Source organism: Aspergillus undulatus (assembly GCF_047715775.1).
Source record: "Aspergillus undulatus strain CBS 261.88 unplaced genomic scaffold BDV17scaffold_1, whole genome shotgun sequence".
Taxonomy (NCBI): domain Eukaryota; kingdom Fungi; phylum Ascomycota; class Eurotiomycetes; order Eurotiales; family Aspergillaceae; genus Aspergillus; species Aspergillus undulatus.
In genome coordinates, this window is record NW_027396605.1 from 1,403,325 (window position 1) to 1,424,933 (window position 21,609).

Below are 21,609 nucleotides of genomic sequence, written 5' to 3' on the forward strand. Positions count from 1 at the left end.
TCTTCTTCAGTCTCCCCAGCTTTCCAGCTCCGCCAAAACATCATGCCTTTGCTGGACGGCCCCCGGAACAGTGAGACTGTCACTAGCAGTCCTCACAATGGAATCCACGTTATTGATGGGATCGATCTCACCTCAGACCGAGCGGCTTACAATCAAGATCCCAACCGGCGCCAGAAGATCGTAGTAGTCGGATTGGGCATGGTTGCTGTTGCATTTATGTAGGTCAACTGCGAGCTTGCATCTTCACGCCAACTAACGACATCACTACTACCCAGTGAGAAACTTGTCAAGCTAGACTCAGAAAGACGTAAGTACGACATCGTCGTGATTGGAGAGGAACCGCACATTGCCTACAACCGCGTGGGCCTGTCATCATACTTTGAGCACCGCAAGATTGAAGATCTATACCTTAACCCTAAAGAATGGGTGAGTTACTGAGGCCCATGGCACTTTTTCAAGCTAATGGAGCTCTGTCTATCAGTACGGCTCATTCAAAGACCGATCCTTCGACTACTATCTCAACACTCGAGTAACCGACGTCTTCCCACACAACAAAACTGTCAAAGCGTCGAACGGTGACGTTATCTCCTATGATACCCTCATTCTCGCCACTGGTTCAGATGCCGTGCTTCCTACGAACACACCTGGCCATGATGCCAAGGGTATCTTTGTATACCGTACCATCTCCGACCTCGAGCGTCTCATGGAGTTCGCTTCTCAACACAAGGGCCAAACCGGTGTCACTGTTGGAGGTGGATTGCTCGGCCTGGAAGCTGCCAAGGCCATGACGGACCTCGAAGATTTCGGTAGTGTTAAATTGATAGATCGGAACAAGTGGGTTCTGGCGAGGCAACTCGATGGCGATGCTGGCTCCCTTGTCACCAAGAAAATAAGAGATCTCGGTCTAGAGGTGCTCCACGAAAAGCGCGTCGCTAAAATTCACACCGACGATGACAACAACGTGACGGGTGTTCTCTTCGAAGATGGTCAAGAAATCGAATGTTGCTGTATTTGCTTTGCCGTATGCTCAGCTACTTGTTCTGTCAACATACACGGTGCTAATCTTGCGTCTAGATTGGAATTCGTCCGCGAGATGAGTTGGGAGCAAGCGCCAACATCCAATGTGCCAAGCGCGGTGGCTTCGTTATTGACGAAAGGTACAATCTTATTTGCTGTCCTTCGCAACAAGGCTAACGACATCAACAGCTTACGGACCTCGGTTGACGATATCTATGCCATTGGCGAATGTGCCAGCTGGGAAAACCAAACGTTCGGTATCATTGCCCCTGGTATCGAGATGGCTGATGTGCTGTCATACAACTTGACGAATCCTGACAAAGAACCGAGGAAGTTCAACAGGCCAGACCTGAGCACGAAACTCAAGCTCTTGGGTGTTGATGTTGCCAGCTTCGGTGACTTCTTTGCTGATAGAGATGGTCCTAAATTTCTTCCTGGCCAACGACCCTCCGCGGAGGACGTTTCAGTTGCAGGCTCCACTGATGATGAGGAGCCTCAAGTGAAGGCGCTCACTTACCGGGATCCTTTTGGTGGAGTATACAAGAAATACTTGTTTACCATGGATGGGAAGTACTTACTGGGTGGCATGATGATTGGCGACACAAAGGACTACATCAAGTTGAACCAGATGGTCAAGACACAGAAACCTCTGGAAGTACCACCCAGCGAATTTATCCTTGGTGCTCAGAGTGGCGGAGAGGAGAACGCTGACGACCTGTAAGTTGTTTTGACTCAATAGCCATCGCCCTGACTAACATTCAATAGTGATGATAGCACCCAGATTTGCTCATGTCACAATGTGACAAAGGGCGATGTGGTTGAGAGCGTCAAGAGCGGTGCTTGCAAGACGATAGGAGAGGTCAAGTCTTGCACCAAGGCTGGCTCTGGCTGCGGTGGCTGTATGCCTCTTGTGCAATCCATCTTCAACAAGACCATGCTGGACATGGGCCAGGAAGTCTCCAATCACTGTATGTGCTTGAAACCAAATTCTAGGGTATCGCTAATGATGCAGTGTGTATCCATATTCCATACTCGCGGGCCGACCTATACAATGTCATCGCAATTCGACAGCTGAGAACATTCGACGACGTAATGAGGACTGTTGGAAAGTGCGCTGACTCCCTTGGATGCGAAATCTGTAAACCCGCCATTGGTTCGATTCTCGCCAGTCTTTTCAACCCGCACATTATGGACAAGGAGTACCATGAACTGCAAGACACCAACGATCGGTTTCTCGCCAACATTCAGCGAAACGGAACATTTTCCGTTGTTCCTCGAGTCCCCGGAGGTGAAATCACTGCGGACAAGTTGATCGCCATTGGCCAAGTGGCAAAGAAATTTGACCTGTACTGCAAGATCACGGGTGGTCAGCGTATTGATATGTTTGGCGCCAAAAAGCAGGACCTACTGGAGATCTGGACTGAGCTCGTCGATGCCGGTCTTGAGAGCGGTCACGCCTACGCCAAGTCACTCCGAACCATCAAGGTGACATCAATCTCAGCGCATGCGTAAACTTTGCTAACGAACTTCAGAGCTGTGTTGGCACTACTTGGTGCCGATTCGGTGTTGGCGACAGTGTTGGAATGGCCATTCGGCTGGAGCAACGGTACAAGAGTATCCGAGCTCCTCACAAATTCAAGGGTGCCGTCTCGGGCTGTGTACGAGAGTGTGCCGAAGCGCAAAACAAGGAGTGAGTCTTCTATTCTCGCTCACTATGAAATGCCACTAACATTAATAGCTTCGGCCTTATTGCTACCGAAAAGGGCTTCAACATCTTCGTTGGCGGCAACGGCGGTGCTAAGCCCCGGCATTCAGAGTTGCTTGCGAAGGATGTCCCACCGGAAGAAATCATTCCTATCCTCGACCGCTATGTTATTTTCTATATCCGAACAGCAGACAAGCTCCAGCGAACAGCGAGGTGGCTCGAGAACCTACCGGGTGGAATTGAGTACCTCAAGGAGGTCGTCCTCCATGACAAACTCGGAATCGCAGCAGAGATGGAGAAGCAGATGCAAGAGCTTGTCGACAGCTACTTCTGCGAGTGGACAGAGACTGTCCGAAACCCCAAGCGGCGCAAGTATTTCCAGCAATTCGCCAACACCGACGAAACAGTCGAGACGGTGGAGATTGTCAAGGAGCGCGAGCAAGTGCGTCCAACGTACTGGCCCAAGGACGGCGCAAACGAGGACTTCAAGGGCCACGAGTGGTCCAGCACCTCATGGCAGCCTGTAATCAAAGCCGACTACTTCTCCGACGGCCCACCCGCCATCTCGTCGGCTAACATCAAGCGTGGGGACACCCAACTAGCCATTTTCAAGGTCAAGGGCAAGTACTACGCCACGCAACAGATGTGCCCCCACAAGCGGGCCTTCGTCCTCTCCGATGGCCTGATCGGTGACGACGATGCCGGCAAGTACTGGGTATCGTGCCCGTACCACAAGCGCAACTTCGAGCTCAACGGCGAGCAAGCCGGTCGTTGCTCCAACGACGAGGCAATGAACATTGCCACTTTCCCCGTCGAGGAGCGCGAGGATGGCTGGATCTATATGAAGCTTCCTCCTGTTGAGGAGCTCGATTCGGTCCTTGGCACGGAGAAGTGGAAGGTTAAGAAGGGCGAGGCGGCGGATCCGTTTGAGGCGTATGACAAGAAGTACAAGGGGATGAAGGGGAAGAGGGCCGGTGGGAAGGGAATTGAGGGTAGCAAGCCAGCTCGCACTACGGACACGATAGACTGGTGAGCTTATTGATGCAGTTATGATGGTGTGACACTACAGCGGCGTTTTTTGGTTGTTTCTGGTGTTTTAAAGCATTATAGCATTATACCTGAATATTATTGGATATCCTTATTTTGAATTGTCCGTCTAGATTGCATTTGAGCTTAGGTCATTCATGGCCCGCCCTTCAAGCCCTACCAGCATCACCGGATTACCATGATTGCGCGGGTGCTCATGTCTTCCTCCTGTTCAGAAGGGCGCGAGGGGGCACCTATCGACACTATGGATCTGGAGCTCCGAACTTCCTCATCCCTGCCAGCACTCTCCAGTTAATCCAGAATGAACCATGCAGGTGGAATCCACGGTCTAGTGCTATTTTCTTCTATACTCTGTACAATATCTTCAGACTGGCTCACATTACCTTTGACGTGATTGGCCGATGGGCCCTTATCTCTGGACTTCATCGACTAGGGCATAGTGGAACCCCAGCTGCAGACAGACAATCCTCTATCTTCCTCCGAATCCCGATAACGATCCTACAAAAGGGCCCGTTTGCCCCTCGACATCTCCGCGGAGCGTCTCTGGGATCCTTGGTCTCGACCAGACAAGCCTTCGTCAATTGTCATCACCATGGCGTCCGGAGCACAGCAGGACCAGGGTCAGGGCCAGCCCCGGGCCCGCGGACTGTCAGCATCAGCAACAGTGGATGTCCTGGCAACTGCTCTTCCGAGGAGATCCTTAACGCTTATGCACTGCTTCCTGCGCTGACACCCGAGTGATTCTTTTTTGTTGACCTGCTGCAGAATTGCTTTTTACGCCGTTCGTGATGTCTTCCTTCGATAGACGGGTTCGACGGGTCGAGACCAGCCCTCCAGCTGTTCAGTTCCAGTTCCAAACGGCCGCGGAGTCGCCAGAGTCTGTGCTGCAACCTGCAATCTGCAACAATCGGTTTGGCCTTATCTACGGAGCATCGGACGCCCAAACTCTGTTCGACCAGCCTGTGGGTCGAGCCTATACTTCCCTTATCTCTATCAAAGATAGCGCTCCGTCAGCCACATCACAGGCCCTTCCCCGCGAGAACGCTGCTATTCTTGCTCCAGATGCCCCAGATGAGGCATGGCTTCAGCTCTTCCCACGACCACCGTTACCTAAAGTCCACCAGGCGGGCTGGATCGACGCCGCCGGCGAACCCGGTGTAAGGAAGCCATGCCTGTTTGGTGTATTGATTGTCGATTTCGCCGCTTCTCGTTACGAATATCCAGGAGACATCTATCTGGTTGGCATTTCTAATCGTGTATCGGGTCCCCCGATACCGATAGGGATGATCTGATTCTTTGGCTCCCGAACGCACCCTAATCCTGACGTTGTTCTGATACCCCGGGAGATAGATGACACTCAGTTTTGGGTCAGAGGTCATTCATTTCCGAGTCATGGTTGCCCTTGTTGGTTATATAGCAGCTTACCTGCCTTGTGTTTATACAATCCATGCCCAGAAGCGATAGTCAACAACATAGTTCAAACCATATCATCAACTTTGACGAACTGTTTCAGTTAATATCCTTTGTCTTATTGGTTCGCTCTACAAATACCCCGGAGGTATAGATATCAGAGATCCAGTCTCAAGTCTCGACAGGTCGAGCTTGGCTTCCAATCCATTCATTATTCCCTGTTATCGACCAAGCGATCTGAAGCCGAGATCATCCAACAGCATGAGCTTCTTCAAACTCCTTGTAGCCTCTCCCGAGGTCAACCCTAGCAACCGGAAAGCCCTCACGATACCGGTCCTGAACCCCATCGACACATACGGGCGAGTCTTCTTCTTCTCGTGGTTCGGTTTCATGCTTGCATTTCTTTCGTGGTACGCATTCCCACCTCTGGTAAGCGCGCCTGTATTCCACTATAAGGGTTAAGCATCTTCTAACAAGGCTACTTAGCTTACTGCCACCATCCGCGACGACCTCCACATGTCCCAAACGCAGATTGCAAACTCAAACATTATCGCCTTATTAGCGACGTGAGTCTTTCAAGCCATGAAAACACTGTTTAGCAATTTTAACCATGGCACATTAGATTGCTGGTCCGATTCGTCTGCGGCCCACTATGCGATCGTTTCGGTCCCCGTCTCGTCTTCATCGGCCTGCTGCTGGTGGGCTCCATTCCCACAGCCATGGCCGGCCTAGTCACCTCGCCCGAGGGCCTTATTGCCCTGCGCTTCTTCATCGGTATCCTCGGCGGCACGTTCGTTCCATGCCAGGTTTGGTGCACTGGGTTCTTTGACAAAAAGATTGTTGGAACGGCCAACTCTCTTGCTGCGGGACTGGGTAACGCTGGTGGTGGAATTACATAGTAAGTGCCTGCCTGAACAAGCAAAGCACTGATGCATAAGGTGCTGACCATACCAGCTTCGTCATGCCAGCCATCTTCGACTCGCTCGTCCACGACCAAGGCCTAACAGCACATAAGGCCTGGCGCGTAGCGTACATCGTCCCATTCATCCTGATCGTCGCCGCGGCCCTAGGCATGCTATTCACCTGCGAGGACACGCCCACAGGAAAATGGTCAGAGCGACACATCTGGACCAAAGACTCCCAGTCAAACGGCAACATCGTCGATCTCAACTCAGGCACGCAGTCCACCCGCCCCGCCTCAATCACCAATGTCGTCACAGACGTCGAGAAGAAAGGCGCCCAGACCCCGGTGACCTCCACCGGTTCCGACACCACCCAGGTAATAGGGCAACTCGATGCCCTCCGCACCGACGCAATCGTCGCCCCCTCTCGCAAGGAAGCCCTCAATGTCGTTCTCAGCCTCTCAACCCTCGCCGTCGCAATCCCTTACACCGTCTCCTTCGGCTCAGAACTCTCCATAAACTCAATCCTCGGCGACTACTACGACATGAACTTCCCGTACATGGGGCAGACAATGACAGGCAAATGGGCTGCTATGTTCGGGTTTCTGAACATTGTCTGTCGTCCTGCGGGTGGATTCGCTGCTGATATCCTCTACAATTACACGGGCACGCCGTGGTCCAAGAAACTCCTCCTTACTTTCCTAGGCGTTATAATGGGCGCTTTCCAGCTTGCGATGGGTCTGTCCGATCCGAAAGATGAGACTACTATGTTTGGTCTCACGGCTGGCTTGGCTTTCTTCCTTGAGGCTTGCAATGGCGCGATCTTCGCGCTTGTCCCGCATGTTCATCCTTTTGCTAATGGTATGTTCCGCTTTCCCCCGCTTCCTCTATACCGTTTCTGTGTGACAAAGCTAACCAAAGCTCCAGGAATCGTCTCCGGCATGGTCGGCGGCTTCGGAAACATCGGCGGGATCATCTTCGCCGTCATCTTCCGCTATAGCCACCATGACTACGCGCGGGGGATCTGGATTCTGGGCGTCATCGCCATTGCGGCGAATCTTGCCGTCGCTTGGGTTAGGCCTGTACCGAAGAGCCAGATGAAGGAGTAGACGGGACCTGGGTTATGTTTATATTTATGTTTTAATATCTGAGCCTTGGGCTATGGTTCGGTCTTTGGGTTTGTTTTTGGATTTGATTGTTTAGCGATTGATACCATTTATAGATTGAGCGTTATTTGGTTTGATTTGGGAGTACTTGTTAATTGGACGGATAGATATAGAATAGATCATGATATGACACGAATATCCGTGCACATATATGATAAGGCATATCAATCTCTGGGAAATATGATAAACAGACGGGATCGAAACCCAGCCGCGCCGACCATGATGTGAATCAATCTGTCTGTCCGGATCTGGACGGTACCGCATGCCCCCATACTCAGCCCCAACCCATGGCTGCCCACCCAAGCGCCTATTATTCAAATCTCAACCCTCAACCCATCTTCCATCTCCCAACCCATCAATAAACCATGCCGATCATCTTCGTCCATAGTCAAATCCGTTTTTGCTGGCCCTCCGTATACTCTAGTGATAATAGCTATGGACACCTACTCTACCTTCCATGGATACCCAAAAGGGCCATAATTCATGTTCTGCGTTTTGTTTCCGAATGCTTCCTTCAAGCTCTTGAAGGTCATCGATGCCACATTGTTACCTTCCAGGGTGCCTGGTCCGAGTCGCTAATGCACTGCAGCAGGAGAAGCTTCTTACCACCGTTGCACGATACAAGTCATCGTCTACGCCGTATGACCTTACAGCAGAGATGCCCAACTACCTCGATATACACCACACTTCAGAGCATGAGGCCTACTGGGGAAGTATCGTGGGGATGGAGAGCGTGGTTGCTGATGCTTTTAACAAGTCCAACACCCAGCAGTCCTCCATACCCAGCCCTGTGAGTTATGATCCAAGCCCTCGTCCTGAAACATCATGAAAGATAGATCAGGTTTACTCAACTACTCAGTAGCATCCCAGACCCACAGACCGAATCGACTACAGTCGAAACCAACAATGATCTCCAGACTCCAGACTCGGGTCGAATTACCCCGAGCCCGAAGTCTCCAAAGAGGGGCAGACAGATATACCATAGGTACAGACAGGTACAGCTCGTCTTTTCTCTCGTGCCCCTCACCTATACTTTACATCCCTTCAATTCAATTCAACCCAGAGCCATCCCATCAAAAGCAAACCTGTAAAAACCACAATAATGCCCGTCCGCCGCATCGCCCAAATCGTCCATCTCAAGCCCTCCGCGCTGGCAGCCTACAAAGAATGCCACGCGAACGTCTGGCCAGAGGTACTGCAGCAGATTAAGGAGTGTAATATTCGGGATTGTGCGTTATTCCTTCTTTCTTCCCAGAACCCTCGAAATGATCTGATTTCCTGCGTGCATTGGCTGGCATGGGACGATGCTAATAGGGTTCAATAATGGCATAGACTCAATATTCTACGACAACGACCGTACGCTCTTTGCAACAATGAAATATGTCGGTGATGACTATGAATGTGATATGGCGAAGATGGCTGCGAATCCGAAGGTCAGAGAGTGGTGGGCTATGACGGATGGGATGCAGGTATGTATTCTTCCTAAAAGTTCAGGCAACAGGTTCCTGGGAACGTCATTTCTGTTCTCTGAAGGGCAAGCATGGTTATAACGGTGTTTTTTTTTCTGTCGTAGGAGAGTCCGAATCCCGGGGCTACGAGTAGCGAAGGGGGTGGGTGGTGGAAGGTTTTGGATGAGGTGTTCTACACGGATTAAATTAAGCTGCCTGGGACTGGACGGAACATGTACAAAGTGGTTTATTTTATTTCTCAATGTGATCCTTGAAGAGAGCTCGAGAGCGCCAAGTATCAAGCGTTCGACAACGCAGCCAGCGGAATGGTCTGTTTGTCCGGCACATCTCAGTCCCAGTAATCTTGCCGCATCAAGGTCAGAACCTTGGATCTAGTATTTTCAAACCCCATTGAATAATGTACACGCAAGACATGCAAAGATGTGGGTATCTTTCACAAGCGAAAGCGAAAGCGAAAAGTGAGGTGCGAAACCGAGTAGAAAACAGTACCCAAAACGCCGACCCGAATGTGCATAACAAAAAGAAAAGGAAAAAAGCATCGGCATCGAAAGATCAAAAAAAAAATCGTCGTAACTCATACAATATCAGCGCGGGCCACACTGACATATCCTATTCGGACCCTCCAGGAACATGCTTCAAGATCTCCCACCCGTATTCCTCCTCAGGCCTCTCAGGTTCCATGCCCAGCGCATTCCTATAAGCGCGAACCTCATTCTGCAGACCTGCAACGATCCGAATAGGCAGTTCATCTTCCTCACAGCGAAGACGATAAGCGGTGCGGATCATCTCGGCGCATTTCAACGTCTGCGCGTGCCAGTGGTCGCGGTCCAGACGGCTTTCAAGGTGTGCGTCGCGCTCGGCCTGGAGAAGGTTGTTGTAGTGGTGCTTTTGGGAGAGGTAGTGCATGTTGTTGTTGTGGCAGTAGTTGCGGATTTGCTCGACCATGGTGCCGACGGCGGCTTCGTATTCGCCGATTAGCTTGGTGTTTTCGGTTTGTTCGTTTCGGAGGATTTCGACGGTGCGCTTTTCTTTGGCGAGGGCGCGCTCGAGCTCGGCGATGCGGGCGCCTATTTGGTTAATATTGGCGATTGTCATGAGTAGAATAAGACTTACTAGTGATTTCTCCGTTCACCTGCTGAATGCTTGGGCTGGTTCCCTCGGAAGCAGAGCGTTTCTATCCTGGTCAGCGTAGCTCAATGCCAGAGGACACGGAACATACCATAATTTCCTCGGCGCTGGAGACAATACTCTTGGTCGTGTCACGGTTACTCTTCAACACATCGCTCAGCTCAAGCACCATATCGAACAGATGACGCAAATCCATCTGGTGACCGGCATTCATTGGCACCCCACCATTCATCCCAGTCATTCCACCACCATTCACCTGAGAAGGAGGCGGGGTCGCAATAGGCGAAGGAATAGGCTGGCGAGGAACATTAGACAGATTAGACGGGCTCGCGGCAGGACTATCCCCATAGTTCGAAAACATGCCCGATCCAGCAGCATTACCGCCACTGGCACCGCCAACACTACCAGCACTATTCATCGACATGGTCGCGTTGTCAAAAGCACGGTTCAATTCCTGCAATTGCGAGTCGAATTCCTTGGTGTTTGGTGCAGGTGGAGGCACGCCTTCGTCGTCGAATCCAAGTCCCGGAGGCTCAACGCCCAGGACCTCCTTTCTGAATCTCTCAAGGTCGCGACGACTCACGTGGGTGGAGCGGCGGCGATGCCCACGCACAAACGGTGCCTTGGGAGCACAGGGAGGAGTGGACGCAGCGATGGTGTCGGGTAGTTGCGGATCGGTGTTCTTGGGAAATGTGGGTAGTTGAGGAAGGGACCTCGACTTTGGCAGGGAGTCGCGAGACGAGGCTGGAGTCGTTGCCGGCTTCGTGTTCGCGGTGTGTTGTTGAGCTGGAACTGGAGCTAGGAGTTGGTCTAACTAGTTAGTCAGTAGTTGGAGATGGAGAGCTGAGTCTTGGGGAAGATAGGTGGTGTTGACCAGATCCAAAAGAGTCAAGCGCCGGAGTTTCGGATAATAAACTCCGTGGGCCAGCTTCATTATTGAAGACACAGGCTGAAGGGGGATTCAGATCCAGGCCTGAATCTCCCATTGCAAATGCAGGCTCCAATTTATTCAAAAGAAAAAGAAATGCTGCTGTAGAGATAATGGGGTGTTATGGGAAATGTGAGGAGGAAGAGATCTGTGGAGGAATAAAGATTGTTGGTATTTCTTTTTCTCAGTCTTCCTCAAACACTCTGTCATGGGCACCTGCTGCTCCTGTGAATACAGTTTCCCCCTTGCACATCTATTCAGAGAATAGGCAATAATTCTAGACTTTATGGTAGAGGTACAGAGTAAATATGGCCTGCATAGGTAATTCTGTCGGTACTTTCAACGCTTTTGTGTTACTGGTCCAGACAGAAACTGCCAACCGCCTCATACAAAGACGCATGACTACTAAGAAATGAGGTTGTTCGATTCTAGAAATTAATCAGATTTGGTCATAACGTAGCCTTATTCGTTCATGTCAAGAAGCGCCGCAAGCTTTTGCTCCGAACCCAGCATATACGAAACATCAGCACCCTCGGTGTTCTTGTCCGCCCGGCTCTGCGCCATCCGGCCACTGACTCGTGCGACCAACATCCGCATCTTCTCTAGTTCCTGGACCAATTCTCCATCCTTTGTAACTAGGTTGGGCTGAACATTGCTCTGGGGCTCACTAAACGGCTCCAGGAGGAGTTGCAATTGTCGCAATTGGCCCAGGCGCCGCTGTCGCTGTTGCCGCTGACTATCAAGGCTTTCAAGTCGTTCTCGTAAGCGCTTGTACCTGTACAACGATGAGCAGGTAAGACTGGAATCACGGCACAGGAGACGTACCTAAGCTTCTCCTCCTCGCTCGCGGGTTGGGCATAGAGCTCACCGGGGAGATGAGCAATGTTTCTGAGCATGTCAGTCAACAAAGCAGCAGAAAGATGACGAGAGCGAAACTCACGGCCGACTGGATAGATCAACAGTCCTATCTACGCCCCTCTCCAGCGAGGTCACCTCACGAGAGGCCTGGCTGACCGATGACCAATATAAACTCGCAATTTGCTGCGCCACATGTTGAATTGCTTGAGAGGAGTAAACAACGCGATTATGTTGTTTCAAGGCCGCGTTCACTAGAGCAGAAAGACCGGTTAGCATCGGGCAGCATGCAGTATGAAATCAAAACATTGAGCACAGCTGAAACAATAATGCGAGCCATTGCATAGAGCACGCTGTCCCTGCGAGCAGCAAGGCAAGTACATTGCGCTTACATTTCTGCAGGACATCGCCAACCACCTTGTCGCTCAGGTCCTCCTCTGCTGGCTCAGCGGCATAACTTCTCCAGTCCTCGGGAGCTTCGAGGCTCTCTGACAGAATACGAACTTGCGTCCTAATGAATGAGGACTTCAGTTCGGAGATGGACCGAGAGGCTTCCATGGCCCCATATCTGCGTGCAATGTGTTGATTCTCAGAGAGCATCTCGCGCGGCCGCCAATTCTAGCGCGCGCGTTTCTTATCGATAAGACCACAGTGCAATAACAAGGTCACATGACTTTCTGTGTAGCTATAAGCATCGGATTCGCGACCACGCAAGAGGTAAAACGATATTCACAATACAATCAGGAACTGTCAAATATGCAAGCTTAGATAGTGCATAGGTATACCAAGTAATTTCCTTCGCGGTTTGGTTGCGTTCCTCGGTGTCGAATCATCTCACCCAGCCATGTTCTAACCAGCCGATATATACCTCGGCAATATTCGAGGATTCCCCAGATTCCTCTAGCTACTCCGCAAACATCAAGGTTAACTCTCAGCGAAACAGTCTGATACCTTGTTAAGATTGAAACCAAGCACACTATCGACACGGCAAATAGTCCTTTAAGATCCTACCTTGCAACTCGAATTCATGGCCGAAAGTCAACGGCCAGTGGGCCTGCTCTTCGATATCGGGGGCGTCTGTGTGAGCTGCAGCAACACTTTCCAAAGGCTAACCACAATTTCTAACCGCAACAGGTCGTGTCGCCCTTCCAAGCTATATTAGACTATGAGCTTGCGAACAATATACCCCCAGGATGGGTGAATTTCAGCATCTCCCGCACCTCACCCCACGGCAGCTGGCACAGACTAGAGCGGGGAGACATCCAGATGGACGCGGACTTCTTCGCTGCATTCAACAAAGATCTACGAGACCCAGAGCTATGGAAGCTATTCAACGAAGGTCTTCGCAAAAAAGGCACGAGCAAAATCATAGAGGCAAACCCACCTTTACCGGAGATAGACGCGGAATGGCTCTTCTGGGAGATGATGCGGATATCCAGGACACCTGACCGGTATATGTGGCCGGCGCTGAAGAAGCTGAAGGAGTCCGGACAATTCATCATGGGCGCGTTGTCGAACACGGTCATCTTCCCTGACGGGCATGCATTCAACGACGACACCCTGGGACGGAAAGCGATGTTTGACTTTTTCATCTCGTCCGCTCATACTGGGCTGAGGAAGCCAGATCCCAAGATCTATCAGGTTGCGCTGGAGGAGATGAATGCGGCTGCGCAGAAGAGAGGGCTGAAGCAGCCGGTGCGGGCATCTGATGTGGTTTTCCTCGATGATATTGGTCAGAACTTGAAACCTGCGAAGACTATAGGGATGAGGACTATCAAAGTGAATCTTGGTCATATAGAAGATGCAGTCAAAGAGCTGGAGAAGGTCACTGGGCTTCAATTGTTGGATGGTCAGGCTAAACTATGAGGCGCTACCTGACAGTTCATCTCGATATGGGTGCACGAAATAGATATTTGGGCATAGACAATATTACCTGGTCTATAATACAGTCTTCCATTCGCTTTATATTCTTGAATCGCCGAAACCTGGTAGTCTCTGTGGTCCAGATTGAAGGTTGTGCATTTAATTCTATGCAGAGATGTGACAATGATGCTCATTCGACGAAGAGTAATTCCTTGTGGCTTTGAGTTTCTTCCCATCGACCACTCGCTAGATTTCGAAGCCTTTAGTTCGCCCTGCGCGAGGCAAGCTTGAGTCAAGTCCTCCTTTCTGAGGTAGACCGGCCGAACTATTCATTCAATTGCGGGAAAGATGGGTGTGGTTGCTTGTTATGAGACTAAATATTAAAGTGAGGCTCTTTCATCATAAAATCACCATTGACATTGTTTGTGCTAAATGGATGAAATTTAGGAGGTGGTGTTGGAGTATACCTGGTCTTGGCCCTCGTCGCCCACCTTCGTCCCGCAGCAGCGCGGGCTTGTCTGTCGCCCACCACGTTTCGGTTAGTGGCTGCATCCCGGCACACAAAACCCACAAATCCAACCCACCAATTTCTTCTTTCCCTCAGCCCACGTCGACATCGCCGCCCAACAGTCAAAATGGTAAGTGTTTACTGCCATTCTTGAGGCATTCTTGAGGAATAGCGACACTGTCGCTTCGTTTCTGGCCTATCTATCAAACTATGAGTTTTTCTCGTGGTTTCCGGGTCTTTGCAAGATGCTTCGGATGAAAAATATTTCTGAAGCGCAAATTGCTGACTCGAATGTATTGTTGTCGTAGGCCCCCTACGGAAAGACCGTCAAGTCCAGCGCTTACTACAGGTAAGAAATCACCCGCTTGTCCATGATCCGAGGACTCGCTGACAATCAATTTCACAGCCGCTACCAGACCAAGTACAAGCGTAGAAGAGAGGGAAAGACCGACTACTACGCTCGTAAGCGTCTGATCACCCAGGCCAAGAACAAGTACAATGCTCCCAAGTACCGCCTGGTCGTCCGCTTCACCAACCGCGACATCGTCACCCAGATCGTCTACTCCGAGATCACCGGTGACAAGGTCTTCGCCAGCGCCTACTCCCACGAGCTCAAGCGCTATGGCATCACCAACGGCCTGACCAACTGGGCTGCCGCCTACGCCACTGGTCTCCTCCTTGCCCGCCGTACCCTCAAGAAGCTCGGCCTCGACGAGACCTTCGAGGGTGTCGAGGAGCCTGATGGTGAGTTCTCCCTCACCGAGGCCGCCGAGACCGACGACGGTACCCGCCGCCCCTTCAAGGCCTTCCTCGACGTTGGTCTTGCCCGTACCTCCACCGGTGCCCGTGTTTTCGGTGCCATGAAGGGTGCCTCCGACGGTGGTATCTTCATCCCCCACTCCGAGAGCCGCTTCCCCGGTTACGACATTGAGGCTGAGGAGCTCGACGCTGAGACTCTCCGCTCTTACATCTTCGGTGGTCACGTCGCTGAGTACATGGAGGGTCTTGCCGATGACGACGAGGAGCGCTTCCGCGGCCAGTTCCACAAGTACACCGAGAACGAGATCGACGCTGGTGACATTGAGGAGCTCTACACTGAGGCCCACAAGCAGATCCGTGCCGACCCCTTCAAGAAGGACGAGTCCGAGGGCCCCAAGAAGTCCAAGGAGGAGTGGAAGGCCGAGAGCAAGAAGTACCGCAGCAACAAGCTCTCCCATGAGGAGAAGAAGGCCCGCGTTGAGGCCAAGATCCGTGAGCTTGCTGCTTAGATTGGTTTTTCCTTTTGACGGGAAGGCGGATTGATTCTTCGTGCTTGATGCTTAGCTGAGTGCGATAGTCAAAAAGCAAAAAGTTTACATTGCCAGTCGGCGACTTCTTCAGATATCCTGTCCTGCCTGTAGCTTAATGATTTTACGACACTTTCTTGTGATTACCAGGGCTTATTACCGGAGCATTATGGGTGCGGGGAATTGAAATGGTTTAATTTTCTTCAACCTTAAGCTCCAATAAATTGGCCATTTTGTAGTTGTAGTGCCACCCCCTCTCTTGTACTCTATGGATCGACCAACATGATTCAAACGTGGACAAACCTGGATGCCATATACTATTCGTCAAGATTCTGCTTTTGGCTACGTGCTCCATCTTTTACGAAAGAGGAAGAAAACAAGTGCCGCACATTATTCTCCCATCAAACATTTTCGTTGCATGGTTGATGCCGCGAGAGCCGACGGAAGATGGTGCCAAATATGGAATCTGCCCTTGTGCTCCAGCCTCCAAGCGTTCAGGACCCAGGGCTCAGGACCCAGGGCTCAGGACCCAGGGCTCAGGGCCCATGAAGGATTTGCACTGGTCCAAAGATACCTGCGGGTCCAGCTCTGAAGAATACACACCGCAGTGTTGAGTGTTGGTTCTGTCCCTACCACAACCTGGGATTCGACTGCAAATCCTGCATGACAAAGCACCAGCTGGTATGGGAGGCACTCCGTATTAATGCTGGAAGCAGTGATCAGCAGATCGTTCGCTCTGTGCGCACTGCGCTTGACGGTTTTACCCCACCATGCCTCAGGGTTGGCAGTAATTGTTGGTAATACGAATACCGTGAGGCGACGATGTGCAGGCAAAGCGCTCGAATTCGGTGAACCTGCAGGATAATCACCCTCGCATGCATCCTCCCAGCCAACAGTTGTCCAGCCCCAGGCGTTCTGTGTAACGCAGAGGGCGATCAATTGTAAGAACTGTCATTGAGGTGTGCGCACCAGCTGTGGGCAGTAATGTAGAAGCAAATTCTGCCCTTGCAAAAAACCTACTCCAACTTGCGACATTGGGCTCGATGAGTTTAGATCCTCACCTCGTATAGGCTGGCGAGTCAGTCATACACTTAATTTGTATATAGTCCAACGGAGCGGCGCCGCGGCATGATGGTGGTTTGGGGCGGGGAAGCTGGACGGTTGCAGTGAAAATCATTGGATTCGTCGACATGACGTTCAGTATCGCTTTGAATCTATTGTTGGCTCATGAATATCATGATGCCATCAGCTCGCGCCTGGCTAAATATCGTTCGGTGTAGTCTACAGAGTGCCGCTAAAGATCATAGTCCTTGACCAAGTAGTGGATCCGCGATTTGGAGAAGATGTCCGATCTCCGGAGACGGCGAGCTGAGATTGCCACAACAGCGTGCCCGAAGGCACGCTGTCCGGAGGTCCATCGGCGGCATACCAGAGGACAGGCAGATGCTTCTAGACGGTCAGCGGGCCAAATTCGAACTCACGCACATAGGCTGACTTTCAGCGATAAATTATAGGTTACTGGGCTCTGAGTGAGAAGCTTGGAGGGCGGAGACTCACACAAAGTGGTAGTTGGTCAGCTGGCTCATGTTCATGGCCCACAGAGGAACTCAAGAAGTCCAAGTACTCCGTAGTCTCAGAAATAACAATGATAATCCCAGAAACACCGTCGCAGAAGGAGCTGAGAGATACCGCTCTTGCCGTGGCCACCGTCAACCCTCTTTAGCAGTCTCCTTACCGCCTCTGCATTCCCTTCTCTGATCTCCTCACGGCACCATCACCCCTCCCACGATCCCGTCTTCCCTTCTCAACGTCATACTACCAACCATGAAATCCTGAACCGGCATCGCTTTGCCGCATTGCCAGAATGGACTCTCGCCTTTGCTCTTAAAACCCCTGGAAATATTCTAAACGGACTGCGGTACGGTTAGTACATTGACCACAGCTAGAGCCGCGCAATCTATGGTCTTGCATAGTCTGGAAGTTATGCGTTCTGACGATAGAGCCTAGTGGCTTGACGGTTTTGCTTGCATCACTCAACCTTGCTACTCTACCCACGATAATCGCAAAAATCACAATGGAGGGCGTCGAAACTGTTGATGTGAGCTGGCTCCATCATTCTCATAAAGGTACATTCTCAGTCGCTCATGTTTTTAACATTCAAGCTATCTCCTAACCTCCTGCAGACAACAACCTTTCCCGGTGCAGATCTGTCTCGTCTCTGAACTGCGACAAACCTAATCAAGATGTGGAATCACCTACGATACATCGCTCTAATTCCGACAAGATTTCAGTCCCCGACAAAAACCTCCCGACCCCACAGAATGCGTCCGCTCCTCCGGCTCCTTCCAAACTAGACGCTCGAAGCGCCGACTCTCGATCTGTGACGGAAACCAAAACTGGCGATGCAACTGCAAGTAATGAAACACCCCCGGCATCAGAACAATTCCCAAAGAGTACACCAAAGCCGATAGGAAGGCGAGGATCATGGATCTCAACCCTCAGCTCCAAGTTCTCTTCCGGTTCTACTCCTCCGTCGCAATCGAACGTGAAGCCTCAGGCGGCCTCGAAAGCAAGCCCTCCTGCGTCAAAACTTGACATGCATAATCCATTCGGAGCAGCGTATTCGCCCAAAGACAAAGAGGAAGAGAGAAAAGATGAAAACAGCCCGTTCACTTCTACCTCACCCCGGGGACCGTCGTTTCTACAGAGCGCGTTTAGGAAGTTGTCTTCGTCCGGCTCTGGAGGGGCTAAGGCGGCTCCCTGTAATGGTTCGATATGCGAACGCCGTACGCTGAACATCGACAAGGACCGCGATAGGTGCAAAGTGCCGGACTTGAATCCAGTGAAACTGCGGCGGGTTGCTTTTTGTGTTGATGTTGAGATTGCGGGTATTGCACCTCGAGAGCCGGATGAAGAGAGCCCACCTTCAGGCGCACCACGCCGCCACGTAATTGAGGTGAATGGCCATAAGCCTAAGCGCACAAACTCGAAATCTAAAAGCAAGGATGAGGCCGAGCCATTAAAGCGCCAGCAGAGTACGCCGGTGGAGAAAGAGGTGTCCAACCAGGAGAATGGCGCCCCAAACAGTACCCCCTCCGCGCCGGCACCGAACGAAAGCAAAACGAACGGTGAGGTTAAGGAGCCCTCAAGAAAGCAAGAAAAGAAAAAGCGATCTGAGGAAGAGAGGCAGCAACGAAGGGAGAAAAAACGAAGATTAGCGGAGGCGAACGGCTCTATCCCTCTGCAGCTGACAGCTGATGACCATGTAGACGATCCCAAAAGCACTGGAAATACTCGACCTGGGGTACAGAACCATCCGACCACGGATCCCATCCGTATCTATCGACGCTGTTGCCAACTGCGCGAGACCCCTGTTCTCAAACGCATTGTTGATGAGATATCGTCGCCTTCTTCTACGCTTGCGGAATCCCCTGGGACTGTCGCTGTGCTGGATCTTACAAACTTTCCCATGACTTCTGAAGATATCACTACCTTCAGCGACTGGTTGGCTGTCGTACCAGTCCGAAAACTTATACTCGAGAAATGCGCTTTGACGGATGACGCTGTCCGTGCAATACTTTCCGGCTTGCTTTCCACGAAAACCGTGGAGCAGATGAGGCGTCGGCGAGGAAAACCCAAAAGAGCAAACATTCAAGCGGAGAAGATTGAAAGATTCAGTGTCGTGGAAAGGTTGTCCTTGAAGGACAACCCAAAGATTGGTCCTGAAGGATGGCGCCATATTAGTCTGTTCATTCATTTATCCAAGTCTCTAAAAGCCATCGACCTCACAGGTATTCCGCTGCCGAAGGCTACTATCGCCGTCAATGATTCTGCCAGTACATCTTCCAAAGGGACAAATTCCACGCCGTCCGCTAATATTGATGTGGCCACTGTTTTCTCGACCTCTCTTTTAGAGCGCTTCGGCGGCGATCATCTGGAGGAACTGCTGTTAAGTGAATGCAAGCCTACAACGGAGGATGTGAAGAAAATCTGCGACGCAGCCACAAGCGTTGGTTTGAGGAGGTTAGGTTTAGCCAATAACGGACTGACTCGAGAAGGCTTGGAGCATATTGTTCGTTATCTGGAGTCTGGCAAATGCGAAGGTTTGGATCTAGGTGGCAATCCCATTGGGGATGACCTGGATCTGCTCACGAATGCAATCGAGAGTCACATTCCTCTATATGCACTCAGCCTTGCAGACTGTGACCTCAAGCCTTTTGCTATGCACCCGTTGCTTCAGGCTTTTACACAGCTGCCCGACTTTCGGTTCATTGATGTCTCCCACAATCCAGCGTTGTTCTCGTCACAACCGGATGCCCTGTCGACATTCAGGCGTTTCCTTCCCAAACTGCCTCACCTGAAGCGCATTCATCTCGCTGATGTCAACCTCTCCGCTGACCATACCATTGCTCTCGCCGAGATTCTCCCCGAGTGCCCAAGTCTGAGCCATTTGAACATATTAGAAAATCCCGCGATCACCGCTCTCGCTTCGGCTACAGATCCTGAAGCCCAAGAAGAAGCATGTGCTGTGTATGCTTCCTTGCTAGCCGCAGTGCGTGTATCACGGACAATTATAGCCGTCGACATCGAGGACCCAAGCGCCAAGAACAATGAAGTCGTCAAAGCTTTAGCATCTCAAATTGTTGCATATTGTCTCCATAACCTTGAAGGTGGAGCTCTGGAGGCAGAGCTTTCTGGGGGCATTGACCCGTCTCTGCCCCGGACGGCTGTGCCAATACCCGATATTCTTCAGCATATTGTCGGTCATGGCAATGCTGACGAAGGAGCCGAAGAAGACGACGAGCCTGCTCCTGATGAAGACTATGTGATTGGAGGCACTGGTGTGGTCAAAGCTTTGGGTGTCTGTCTCGGTAACTTGGATCGCCATATACCAGGAGACGTGTCCGGACCTCCAAGTGGCACAGCCACACCCAGACACCGAAAATCTAGATCATTAGCGGCCAAGCGACCTCGCGACATGTCTAAGAATCTTCTTGAGTCAGCTCGTGGTATTCGTTCCAGGATCGAGACTGCGCTCGTGCGTGAGGATCGAGCAGGCAATGATGCCAATTACAGTAAGTGTCTACATGTCCTCCTGCTGGAATAACGTTAACTTTGGTCTTCCATCAGGGCGTCTTCAATTCCTCGACTCCACGCTACAAAAGATGATTCAGCGCTTCGAAGATGAGTATCCTGAAACTCGCATCGTACCACAGCCCGTGAAGCAACATCAAGAAACAAGCTCGCAGAATTCGGGAGAAGATAGCTATCTCGCCACAAGTTTCGGGAATGTCCAGTTGGCTGACGCTCCCGCGGATCATGAAAATGCAGTCGATGACGACGAAGGTGACCAATATGCTGTCCGACTCTCGAGGTCTAGCTCGATAACATCCCTCTACTCTCGTGCAATGACCTCTGAAGAAGGCCATGTCCATCGTCTAGGTCAGAACATTCGTCGCGATTTCGTTAACCCTCAAGACGAAGCTGAAGAAGGAGAATTGTCCGAAACAATGGACGAATCTCAAATCACAGCTCTGCGTGAGAAATTGGATCGCCTACATGAAGAGCAGACTCGCTCTCACTTTGAGAGTGTTGGTGCCGACAAGGCTTTCCAGGAGCTGGGATCTACCGTGGAAGAGTTATGGGCAATTCAAAGACAGGACTCGGAAGCCTATGAAAAATTTAAGCAGAGTCAGATAGCCGCTCAGATTAATAGCGGTAGGAGAACCCCCTCCGTGTCTGACCTTAACAGGACCAGAGCACGCGATCCCAGCCGCGAACGGCCATCTGCTTCATGATTTCGCGCGTTTTCCTTGATTATTTCTTCCTTCATGAGGATATAGTCCCTATATTTTACGTTCTATTAGCCACTGTATTGCTATTTCTACTATACCCATTATCGGTACATGTCTTTCACTTCATGACAATTAGCGTTATCTCTGCACGGCATATATGTCTTCGGCTTCTATCTTCTGTACCTCTATTGGTGTAATCTTGTTCTTTGTGGTACTCGGTGTTTATGGTATTGTTTCCAGAGGTTACTTGTTATTTGTTTCTTTTTTTCTCTTGATTTCCAGTCATAGGTGTACAATTTATCGCATCTGAGGCATCTGCCTCAGGCCACTTCTAGTATCGACAATGAGAACAGCTTGACGACCGGTTCAAATAGAGAAAATATGCGCAAACATAGATAACGGTCCTACTTTGTAGATGCACATAGCATGACATCATTGTTCAGCTCCAGTGGACGACCTCGACCTTAGTCATGCATCCTCGGCATTTCCCCTTCCCCAGCTTTGCGGAGACTGAGCTGAGGGCGCGTTCA

The 21,609-nt window shown here is 51.0% G+C and overlaps 9 protein-coding genes across 9 annotated transcripts; 7 read left to right on the forward strand and 2 right to left on the reverse strand.

Moving 5' to 3' along the window:
- Positions 1–42: 42 nt before the first annotated feature.
- On the forward strand, positions 43–3,755 carry niiA (nitrite reductase niiA; the record flags this gene model as incomplete). Its single annotated transcript, XM_073759585.1, has 9 exons — positions 43–218; positions 276–426; positions 482–1,021; positions 1,075–1,157; positions 1,207–1,734; positions 1,783–1,985; positions 2,030–2,502; positions 2,550–2,707; positions 2,756–3,755. The coding sequence occupies 9 exons, from the start codon at positions 43–45 to the stop codon at positions 3,753–3,755; spliced, it is 3,312 nt and encodes a 1,103-aa protein (XP_073621426.1).
- Positions 3,756–4,310: 555 nt separating this feature from the next.
- BDV17DRAFT_249679 (uncharacterized protein) lies at positions 4,311–5,201 on the forward strand. Its single transcript, XM_073756246.1, has one exon. It carries the CDS (start codon positions 4,558–4,560, stop codon positions 5,059–5,061), a length of 504 nt encoding a protein of 167 aa, XP_073621427.1. The 5' UTR covers positions 4,311–4,557; the 3' UTR covers positions 5,062–5,201.
- A 6-nt stretch (positions 5,202–5,207) lies between these two features.
- Positions 5,208–7,403, forward strand: BDV17DRAFT_249681 (MFS transporter). The gene is made up of 5 exons (XM_073756247.1): positions 5,208–5,608; positions 5,666–5,745; positions 5,802–6,077; positions 6,134–6,942; positions 7,009–7,403. The coding sequence occupies exons 1-5, from the start codon at positions 5,441–5,443 to the stop codon at positions 7,188–7,190; spliced, it is 1,515 nt and encodes a 504-aa protein (XP_073621428.1). The 5' UTR covers positions 5,208–5,440; the 3' UTR covers positions 7,191–7,403.
- Positions 7,404–7,514: 111 nt separating this feature from the next.
- Positions 7,515–8,470, forward strand: BDV17DRAFT_10729 (uncharacterized protein). Its single transcript, XM_073753793.1, has 2 exons — positions 7,515–8,037; positions 8,110–8,470. Exons 1-2 carry the CDS (start codon positions 7,613–7,615, stop codon positions 8,336–8,338), a joined length of 654 nt encoding a protein of 217 aa, XP_073621429.1. The 5' UTR covers positions 7,515–7,612; the 3' UTR covers positions 8,339–8,470.
- Positions 8,350–8,901, forward strand: BDV17DRAFT_286287 (L-rhamnose mutarotase; the record flags this gene model as incomplete). Its single annotated transcript, XM_073760871.1, has 3 exons — positions 8,350–8,476; positions 8,580–8,716; positions 8,821–8,901. The coding sequence occupies 3 exons, from the start codon at positions 8,350–8,352 to the stop codon at positions 8,899–8,901; spliced, it is 345 nt and encodes a 114-aa protein (XP_073621430.1).
- BDV17DRAFT_249690 (uncharacterized protein) lies at positions 8,897–10,654 on the reverse strand. The gene is made up of 3 exons (XM_073756248.1): positions 9,936–10,654; positions 9,830–9,890; positions 8,897–9,783 (listed from the first exon to the last, which is right to left on the reverse strand). Exons 1-3 carry the CDS (start codon positions 10,266–10,268, stop codon positions 9,326–9,328), a joined length of 852 nt encoding a protein of 283 aa, XP_073621431.1. The 5' UTR covers positions 10,269–10,654; the 3' UTR covers positions 8,897–9,325.
- A 176-nt stretch (positions 10,655–10,830) lies between these two features.
- On the reverse strand, positions 10,831–12,331 carry BDV17DRAFT_249692 (kinetochore subunit FTA4 family protein). Its single transcript, XM_073756249.1, has 4 exons — positions 12,020–12,331; positions 11,713–11,881; positions 11,598–11,660; positions 10,831–11,547 (listed from the first exon to the last, which is right to left on the reverse strand). Exons 1-4 carry the CDS (start codon positions 12,225–12,227, stop codon positions 11,235–11,237), a joined length of 753 nt encoding a protein of 250 aa, XP_073621432.1. The 5' UTR covers positions 12,228–12,331; the 3' UTR covers positions 10,831–11,234.
- Positions 12,332–12,654: 323 nt separating this feature from the next.
- On the forward strand, positions 12,655–15,266 carry BDV17DRAFT_286289 (60S ribosomal protein uL18; the record flags this gene model as incomplete). The annotated part of the gene is made up of 4 exons (XM_073760872.1): positions 12,655–12,708; positions 12,762–13,451; positions 14,307–14,347; positions 14,405–15,266. The coding sequence occupies 4 exons, from the start codon at positions 12,655–12,657 to the stop codon at positions 15,264–15,266; spliced, it is 1,647 nt and encodes a 548-aa protein (XP_073621433.1).
- A 2,092-nt stretch (positions 15,267–17,358) lies between these two features.
- On the forward strand, positions 17,359–21,082 carry BDV17DRAFT_278741 (putative cell wall biogenesis protein Mhp1; the record flags this gene model as incomplete). Its single annotated transcript, XM_073759586.1, has 3 exons — positions 17,359–17,410; positions 17,468–20,359; positions 20,415–21,082. The coding sequence occupies 3 exons, from the start codon at positions 17,359–17,361 to the stop codon at positions 21,080–21,082; spliced, it is 3,612 nt and encodes a 1,203-aa protein (XP_073621434.1).
- Positions 21,083–21,609: the final 527 nt, after the last annotated feature.